The 10,122-nt window shown below is 37.9% G+C and overlaps 1 protein-coding gene across 4 annotated transcripts in view; it reads right to left on the bottom strand.

Moving 5' to 3' along the window:
• Positions 1 to 10,122, bottom strand: part of KITLG (KIT ligand) — an 86,598-nt gene that overhangs the window by 37,545 nt on the left and 38,931 nt on the right. For all 4 annotated transcript variants that reach the window (XM_086712690.1, XM_086712688.1, XM_086712687.1 and 1 more), the window contains one exon: positions 4,222 to 4,284. In XM_086712690.1, the coding sequence (XP_086568816.1) occupies positions 4,222 to 4,284 (63 nt within the window). The remainder of the gene's footprint in view (positions 1 to 4,221; positions 4,285 to 10,122) is intronic.

Below are 10,122 nucleotides of genomic sequence, written 5' to 3'. Positions count from 1 at the left end.
GTGGCAACAGGAGACACGTGAGGATGTGCGGCTAAAAGAGGACTTGGAAAGGGGCCAGATCATGAGAATCTTGAAGGTGTTATTTAAGGAGCTCCTTTTTCTGTTTCCTAAGAGCAACAGGCACACAGACATCAAAGTGTATGAAGAAGGAGGGGTAAAATAATCAGGTGTGTTTGTTTTTTTTAATTACTCTGTCTACTCAAGAAGAGTCAAAACCTCAAATGAGAAGTCCTGAAATGGCGAGGGAGATGGGAAGAGCCCAGAGGCCGCAGGGCCGGGTAGAGAAAGGTGGGGAGAATTGAGAATGGGAATCCTGGACACGAGGGTGAAGGCGCTAAAGGGAAGGTGGCCTGCAGGCTTATTGTTACATATTGCCAAGGGCTTCTTTGTTTAACCCTGCCTTTGAAAATAGAAACTGATGTGGCAAAGACTGGTTCAGGTAAGACTCGTCAATACATACTCAATTTATGGGATAAACTTTGATGAAGAACCGTACATGGTCTTAAAACATCTCCCCAAATATTGCTTCTGAGTTGCTCATGAGTAAACACATAGAAACAGTGTAACACCTTAATCAGGTGATCCAAACAGCACCATGAAGGGGGAAGATGGACACTGTGTGACTCTGGGTATGATAACCTGAGGATGTTTCATCACTTATATAGCATTCATGGCTTGGAACACATAACCTGAATATGACAGTCATCAAGAAACACCAATCAAGTGTCTCAGAGACACACGTTTTACTTAAAGAGGAGGGCTGAGTTACTCAAAAATCTCAGTGTCATAAAGACAAAAGGCGCTGAGGAACTCTTAAAGCAGACTGGTGGGCTTAAAACAGTACAAATTTATGATGTTACAATTGTTGAGGTCAGATCCAACTCCAGGCTGTTTAGGCTCAAATCAAGGTGTGCACGTGGGCTGGTTTATTCAAAGGGGCTCTTCAGGAGAATTATTTTCCTTGCCCTTTTCAGCCTTTAGAGGCCACCACCTGCGTCCCTTGGCCCGTGGCCCCTTCCCCATCTTCAAAGCCAATAGCGTAACATCTTCTAATCACTCTCTCTGGCTCTGATAGTTCTGCCTCCCTCATATAAGGATTCATGTGATTAGAATAGAACAATCTGGATAATTTCAGATAGCTTAAGGACTTAGAGATGGGGCATTTAATTATATCTGCAAAATCCCTTTTTACATGTAAGGTGATATGGTCACAGCATGGGACATCTTTGGGAGACATTTGGCCGTCTCACACCTGATGTAAAAATGCAAGCCATTATCCTAGACTGGATCTTGTACTAGAGGAAAATACTAAAAAGATACAGCCAATAGATTTAAGTATTTTAGTTATTGGTAAATTTACTGAAGTTGACAACCATACTGTGGCTACAAAGAAGAAGAGCCTTTACTTAGGAAATACACACTGAAGTATGTAGCGGTAAACATCCCTTATATATACAAGTGATTCAATGAGTTCAGAAAAACAATAACACACACGTTTGCACATTTACTTTAGTAAATGAGGCAAAATGTTAAAAGTAGACGAATATGCATTAAAGAGTTTGTGAGTGTTTTTGGAATACTCACAACTTTTCTGTAAGTTTGGAATTATTTCTGAACAAAAAGTTAAAGCTGATAAATCTATAATTAAAAATGGATAAATCTTCTTTTTACTCAAATACCATAAGCAAATCAAAATATATATCATTTTATAAACATTGGGATAACAGCAGATGTGTGGCACAAATTCAGCAATCCAATTTTTGGTCTTTCTGCAATAACGTCACTGGTAAATGAAAGGATCAGAAATGTTTAGGATTTTTAAGGTTAGTGACTTAAAATCCTAACAGTCTGGCAATATTACAGTTTCAAGAGCTTAAGACAGAATTGGTGATTATCATCAGGTTTAAATACCAACTGGCTGGTAGCACCCTGCTATTTGTGACAAGGAAACTGCTAGGTAATTTTCTAAGAGGTCCCTTAGAAAAGTACCTCCCCTCCCCCCACCATTTTCAGGAGTACTTAGCAGAATTTTAAAGCAAAACTACAACAATAAAGCGTATTCTATTCTAGAGCCACCTTCTGCCCCGTGCTTCAAGACGGAATTTTATTGCCGTGGCCCCAGAGAATCTTTCTGGTGCTCCTTCTGATTCCTACTCCACCCTTTATTGTTTGAAGACAAAATATAACGCAGCTGGGTCTCTGACCACTGACAAATAATCACTGGCCTCTCCACTGGGAAACTCCTCTGGTCTTGGCAGAAACTAACATTTTAAAATAAAGGTAAAACAAAGTGTAAGACCCCGTTTCTACCCAAAGCCTTATGCACGAGCTTATTTTTCTTGCCAACTGTGGTAGCCAAGAACAAAGTTTCTCCAGTTGTGCCAGGACGGTGTGCCAAGATCAAATAATAGTGGACTTTTCTCAATTACAGAAACAAGAAAAAAAAAACGTGGCAATGAATCAGCTTTATTTTTGCAAGTTTGGCTCTTGCTACCACAGCCCATACTAAAATGTGTGACTGAGCACAACCTAGGATTTTATCAGCACAAAGTAATCTATTTTGTTATTTTCAATTTAACATGAAAAGCTGCATGATTTCTTTGAGTTTGGCAATCACAGACCTAAATGCTTCTGCCAGGAGCAGGGTGCACCTTTATTACTTACACGTTTCACTCAGAACACCCTCCCTTGCTATTGATGACTAGAGGTTTCTTTTTAAGACTGTCAGTTTTTAGTTGGACAACCCTGGGCAAAATGCTTATAAACCTCAGTGTGTCATTTGTAAAACAAGAACCCATACAAATCACAGAAGCTGTCTTGCCTTCCTTGAAGGGTTTTTCTAACCATCCAAAGAAATAAATATGTGAAATCATCATGAAAGTTAAAAAAAAAAAAAAGCATTATGAAAAGGCCAGATAGTCCCCCTCACCTAGTTATTAAATTTTTTGCACATAAAGCTAATTGATGTGTTTGTTCCTTAAAATGTCTGCCAAAGGGCTGGCTCCAAAACTTTTCCTAACAAATACTGTACCTGCTGCCTGAGTGATTGACTGAATAGATGAATTAACTTTCAAGCTGCTATGATTTTACATTCCTATTTGAAGAGAACTCCCCCTAATTCAGTGGAACAGACACTAACCTAAACTTGAGGGTATCTGGTTCAACATGAAGAAACACATTCTAAGGAGTTCTAAGGAACTTTAGATAGCTCGTGCTAAAATGTTTACTTTCTTAATGAAAATTGGCCTTTGACATTCTCTTGAAAATAACCTTATAGTCTTTGAATGACTTTTTAAGCATAAGCACTTAGTGATGTAACACACTTAAAATGGTCATCATTTTGATTGACTAAGCCACAAAAAGTATTCAAAGCCTAAGACAACTTGCACAGGGTGGATTTATAATAAGCATTTCATAAATCGTGGAAAGATGTTTACTTGCAGAGTAACCCAAACGATTTTAAATTAAGTCAAGGAACACAATCCAGTAGTTAAAATGAATCATCGTGGATCGGCACATTATAGGTCAAAGGCATGTCACAAAATATAAGCAAGTTGCAAAGTGGTATATGTACTACAGTGTAATTAACATAAATATGAAAATATGCAAAAAATACAGTATCTTCTGGGTGCATAGTTTGCCGTAAATATGAAAGAGCAGGCAGAGTTACTATGCACTGTTGCACTCAACACTTCTCTTCAGGCCATGACTTGAAAACACATGGTAGAATGAAAGATTCCAGCTCAAAATACTTGTTCCTAAGAATCAAATTGCCTATACGAGACAAAGTGGGGACCACTGGAGATAGGAAAGAGGCATGGTAGTATTTATAATGTTTCATTAAAAATACATATTTATGGAGCGCCTGGGTGGCTCAGTCAGTCGAGTGCCCAACTCTTGATTTCAGCTCAGGTCATGATCTCATGGTTCATGGGTTTGAGCTCCACACTGGGCTCTTTGCTGACAGCACAGAGCCTGCTTGGGATTCTTTCTCTTTGGCCCTCCTCTGCTCTTGCTTGCTCAAAAAAAAAAAAAAAAAAAAAAAAAAAGAAAAAAAAAAGCCAAAAACAAAACTATGCAAGTCAAATTCCAAAAATACCTTCTTCAAATACTAACAATCAGTAAACTCCTAAATGGCAGATAATTTCCTGTCTCAATAGAATGTTCTCATCTCTTTTGTCAGCTCTGAAAAAGAAACACAGAAATGTACAGTTTACATACCAAAACATCCATCCCGGGGACATATTTGAGGGCTATCTTATAGTCTTTTGGAAGATTTGCCACCTACAGAGACCAGAAGAAAAACAAAGAAGGAAAAAAAATCCATGAGAAAATTCATATATATTAATTAATCATTATTTTTAATGGTTTGGAGGAAAACACATACACACGTGTCATATCGTTAAGTTACCACTGAATTTCAATATTTACATAGTGATTTTCCTTTCTTGATTTCCCTTTGCAATCACAGGCACTCTCAAAAAAAAAAAAAAAAAAAGGAAGTGACAATACAAGTCTTTTGGACTCCAAATTCAATAATGAGTGGCTAATTCAATCCATTGAATTTTGGAAACCTCTAAATTTCAATTTTTACCTGTGGTCTTGGAATTCCCTCCCAGGACTAGTTTCCTACTGTCTCACCAAAGAATCAATAATATGATGTGTCTTCTTTGTTTTGGGTTCTTTTCCCAGTGGTTTTCAAAGCGATGTGTCAACATCACCAGGGAACCTGCTAGAGATGTAACTTCTCAGACCACATCAGACCTACTGAATCTTACTTAACAAATTCTCTAGATGACTTTGATGCAAGTTTGAGAATTTATTGATCCTAGAAAAAAATGTCAGTGAAACTTCCAAAGAACTACTACTTATGAGATCCAAGTGCTTTCTAACCTAACTTGTAAAGATTCAGTTCTGTGAGAGAGCTTAATCTGCTTCCCCAGGACTTAAGAAAGGTCTCAAATGTTTACCTAGCTTCTTTCACAGGCTTTTAAAAAATATCTAACACATTTTTATCAGTCATTGTGGCATATGTTGACCAAATACCTGATCTGGAACCAAAGCTAAATTCTGTACTTTGGTTTCTCTCATCTATAAAATGGAGATAAAAGTACCCATGCCCAAATAGTCAATGTACGAACTAACTGAATGTGCCAAACACATCATAAACACAATCTAGATTCTTTACTGAGAGATATATTGGCAACTGACTTCTAGAATATATATCCTGGTGTCTTAGAGTTCTAGATTCCCTGATCTCCTTTCCTACAAACAGTACTAGCTCGGTCATGCCACCACTATTACCATTTCCAGCTGAATACAGCCAACAACTGATTCAGACCATGGAGTCTTAAGACAACATATGGTGGAAAAGTGTGGTTTTGCACTATTACGTCTGCAATACATCCCAAAACTTTGCTCTTCCCCACATTAAGCTAGGATCTTGCTCACATTTGCTGGACTGGGTCACCTCCGACAAGTCTCCCGTAACACAATCTGTATGTTTCTTCCTGGCCATGCCAATAGCTTCTAGAATCTGAGAAACATTTGGTGAGAAAAGAATCTAGGCACAGGCACTAGTCAGAAGGGAGCCAAGGGAGCGACTGCTCCCTCGTGCTTACCACCATTCTACCTCCAAGGGTACATCTTACTTGTTTTACACTCACCTCAGTCTGGAGCCTAACCTTTTCTGAATATGTAGTATGTGCCAGGCACTGTGCTCATGAAGGGCTTATGTTGCCTCATCACATCTAGTCTTCCGATCCCTGTGACACATTATCTCTATTTAACAGACGGAGAACTTGAGGCTCAAAGAGGTCACACAGCTACAATGTGAGGAGTATGGACGAGAACTAGAACTCAGATCTTGGACAGCAGTGCCTCCCTTGCCTCTTTGTTCTACTACACATTTCATCTACTATCTGCACATTTGTCCTGGGTACGTTCTTCCTCTCAAATTTCTCCCCATGCTTCCATGATTTCTTTTGTCTTTTGGATCTTCATCCCCATGTTTGAAAGGCAAAATTACCCAGTCATTTTATGTAAGCCCTGCTGGCAAAGAAACAGTGGACACTTCCACATGTGTAAAAACTGGAATTAGACTAAGCAACAACATTCTATTATATGAACCAACCTTGTAAATGAAAGCCATTCCAGATGGAAAAACTGGACAAGAAGTGGCAGGTGTTCCGAACACAACCTGCTAGCCCCTTCTTCAGGATAATTTACATTATCTATTTCTAACCATCTTTATAAAATTGACAGAATTCGTATTCAGCAAATTTAGGACCTGAGTATATATATACATACTCCTAACAAGCAGGAAGAAATATAAGGGATATGGTCAATTAATTTTATTATTAATTTATATATATAAATTGGTTCAAAGAAGTAAAAGAAACCTTACAAGAAGTTCCCTGACCAACACACTGAAATCTCTATACCTTATTACTTGGGGGGAAGGGGTATATAATAATAAATTCTGCATTAAACTGATTTGCTGATATTTAATTTCTGATAGGATGAAAAGTAATAGTATTTCTAAAAATGCTTCATAATCCATAAAAAATTTTCATGTACAGTCTGCCACAACTTCATGAGACATATATTATTATGTCTATTTTATAGATGAAGACATGGAGGCCCAGAGGGGTTAATTGGTGTCTCCAGGTAGCAGAGCTTAAGAGTTCCAGATGCAGGAAGGATACAAACCTGGCCCCACGTGCTGGGCTCAGTAAGTCATCTATAGGGCAGTCTCCCTTTATTATTTTCTCAGCTTACATTGGTTCCTTTCCAATTATATTTGGAAGAGAATTTAGGGAGAACTTAGGGAGTCAAGTTGTAGATTCTTATGGTTGCTTCATGAGTTACTGTATTACTTTCCAAGCACACAAGAGTGTGTTAAAGAGCACTCAGCACAGATAACCTTGTGATAAATTCAGCTTGATATACATGGATCATTATAGGAAGTGTGACAGTATAGAGGGAGCCTTGGGCCCGGAGTTTAGATGTTCCTTTGAGTTAGTCTGATGTAGGAGTCACTGCACAGGTGCTGGGAATACTGCACAGGTGCTGGGAATGCTGTTCGGGTTGGATCCAGGCCCTCAGCCTGGTAACTCAGAGATCTTGGGCAAGTTCCTTAATCTACTTTAGCCTCAATTTTCTCCTACCTAGAGGAGCGGTCGTATGCAAAGACAAAGAAATGGGAAAGCACAAGGGGTGTTTGGGAAATCGTGGACAGATAAATCAGGCTCCAGCAGGTAAGAGGTAGGAAATATGCCAGGAAAGCCACATGAGAGAAGGACTTGAGTGTTGGGTGAAGGCAGCCCACTAGGAGACAGTGAGGTTCAGTAAGACACGTTTTACCAGAACCGTACAGCAAGTCACTTCTTCCTTAGACATATCGTTTCTTCTCTGTAGAACCTCTATTTGTCTCTAAAATAAAGGGAACAAACTAGTTACTGAAAATTGAGTCTGATCTAACTTTCTCACAGAAGAAGTGGTGCTGCATTAAATGTCTAAGCAGGGAGGGATGGGACAGTAAATTCAGAAAGATTGGTCTGCAAGGATGGATTACAGCAAGGACAGAAGAGAGACCAGGAACAGTTTAGAAGACCACTAGGAAAGTGCTCAACATGTATTAAATATTCCTGTAGAGACTGGAAGCTGAAAACAAAACAAAACAAAAACCAAAACCCAGGAACGAGGCTTAGAATCTAGGGAAGTAGCCCGTTGGTAGGGTCAAACAGATAAGTAATCAAAACTGTAGATTCTGAAAACAAATCTATTCTAGTTTCTAAAATAAGTTCAGGGCAAAATATAAAATAATGAAATGAACTTAACTGATTAAAAATTTTACTGAACGCCAAATTATCCCAGTGAGCTTTGTGATTTGGAGTATGAGGATGTCAGTACTATGCCAGATTGTAAAATGCATAAAACAGCAACACAAGTCACTTTATGATGGGCCCACTCTACTAGATGGGCCCCTTTGGCTGTATTTTTTGGATGTCTTGAGGACTGACCATACTCAGTGACACTGGGAAGAACAAAGAAAAAAATGCATAAGGGGCAGCATGCAGAAATCCTGAAAACTCAGCCAAGAAAAAGTTTTTTTTAATGCCAAATTGTCACTGGCTGCATAGCAGGCCCTAAAGGTGTTTGGACTCAGGAGAAAAAGAACTCAAGGTTAGAACATTTAATGCCCTCTCTAGATCGCTAATCTAAAATCTTTGGAACTCATAATTCAAATGTTGTTGAGGTCTCTAAATCTTATGAAATAGTGGCTTCTTAAATGTCTTTGCTGAGACACATACTTGTCTCCATTGTTCTCCCCAAGTTCAAGGCAACAATCAAAATACAGGAGTGGTAACTCATGGTTCCCTTGACACTGTACATAAAATGTTGCACATAACAAAGCCTCTGGGAAAAGAGTCCACAGTTTCCAGAGTTTCAGACCCAGAGAAGTTGAAGAGTTGCTGCTGTAGAGGGGGGAAAAATGTATGCTCATATTTAAATATCACAGCCTACTCATGTACAGCTTAGTGTAATGCTGGTTTTCAGAAATAACACAGGAGGAAGCTTTTTGCTTTTTAAATTTTCCCTTGTAAGTCATCTCCTGTTAATACTAACAATCTAATTCACCAGGACAACTGTCTTCGGTTTTCACAGGTATTTGTTTTTTGATAATAACTCAATTAGCAACTAAAACAAAGTTAAGATGGCAATTTTACAAGACTTTTCTGAGTCATCGTTTCTCAGTGAAGAATACCTAAAAGTTAGAAGACTCTTCTCCCTCCAAAAACAAAAACGAGAGAGAAAGAGAGAGAGATTAAAAGAACATCTAGATTATATTCACTCCCTCATCATGTGACTACTACTTAGGAAGTAAAATTCAAGAGGTTACAATGACAGTTCTTAAAACTGCAGTTGACATTTACATCTTTTTTTTTTTAATTTATTTTTATTTTTAATATGAAATTTATTGTCAAATTGGTTTCCATACAACACCCAGTGCTCATCCCAACAGGTACCCTCCTCAATGCTAATCACCCACTTTCCCCTCCCTCTCACCGCCCCCCAATCAACCCTCAGTTTATTGACATTTACAGCTTAAATTAAGACATCATACATTATTAACTAGGTTCTTGTGTTCCAGAAACAGTTACAGGTTCAAACCTCTCCACTCAGCTTCCTATTTCCAGATAAGGATGATCAGGTCACTTATCACTAGGTCTCAGCTTCCTAATCAATAAACAGGGGGTAAAAATAATTACTTCCTAGGGTTGTAATGATTAAAGGGGACAAGGTGCTTTGCATGATACCTGGATACTCACACAGTAACTACTGCTTTAAAAAGTCAAGGAGTAGGAGACATAGTACCTAAGTGGGTCATCCTACAAAGGAAAACATATTTTTTTTTTTTCTTCACAGTAAGTTGGACATACTTGGTAATATAGCAGGCCACATACTTGTTAGTTTTACAAATATTATTTCTAATATACTTCTGTCCTTTCTTTGAATACTGAAAGTCCAAAATTTAGTTTTAAATGGAAAAGAAGATTTCTATTGACCACAGGAGAAGAAATTAAAATGCTAAATATAGCAAACTAATAAAATTTAAAAACTATCCAGTTGTCAAACCATTGTTTTTCAAAGCTCCAAAAAAACAAAAACCTATGCGGCGAGAATTCTATTTGAAGAACTCTGCATTTGAAGAATAAAAATCAGAATTATTCAAAACTGTCTGAAGTGAAATTTATCTAAGATATTTTATGATCTCCCATTATGCTGAACTCCTATTATGTTAAAATAAGTGCCTATCACAAGACCAGGAAAACCATAAATTCCTGTGTTTTAATTCTATTACACTGATTTGTAAATTGACCTTGAAAGACAGAGTAATTTCACCTTTATAAGATGGGGCTGGGACTGCAGCCTGCCTTAAACATTATTCAAAAGATATTTTAAAATAAATAGGGTTTTAAAAAGCAACATGGTCACATTTAATCAAATACCCCCAAATGGAAGAACACCATGATCGCAAATGAAAGAAACAGTAGGAAGAACAAAAGGAGAAACTAATTTGAACTATTTCAATATTTGTATGCCTCCTTATATTAA

This window comes from Puma concolor, chromosome B4 (genome assembly GCF_028749965.1).
Source record: "Puma concolor isolate L17-30 chromosome B4, mPumCon1.1.hap2, whole genome shotgun sequence".
Classification (NCBI taxonomy): domain Eukaryota; kingdom Metazoa; phylum Chordata; class Mammalia; order Carnivora; family Felidae; genus Puma; species Puma concolor.
Note: the sequence above shows the minus strand (reverse complement) of the source record. Positions and strands in the feature narration are given on the sequence as shown.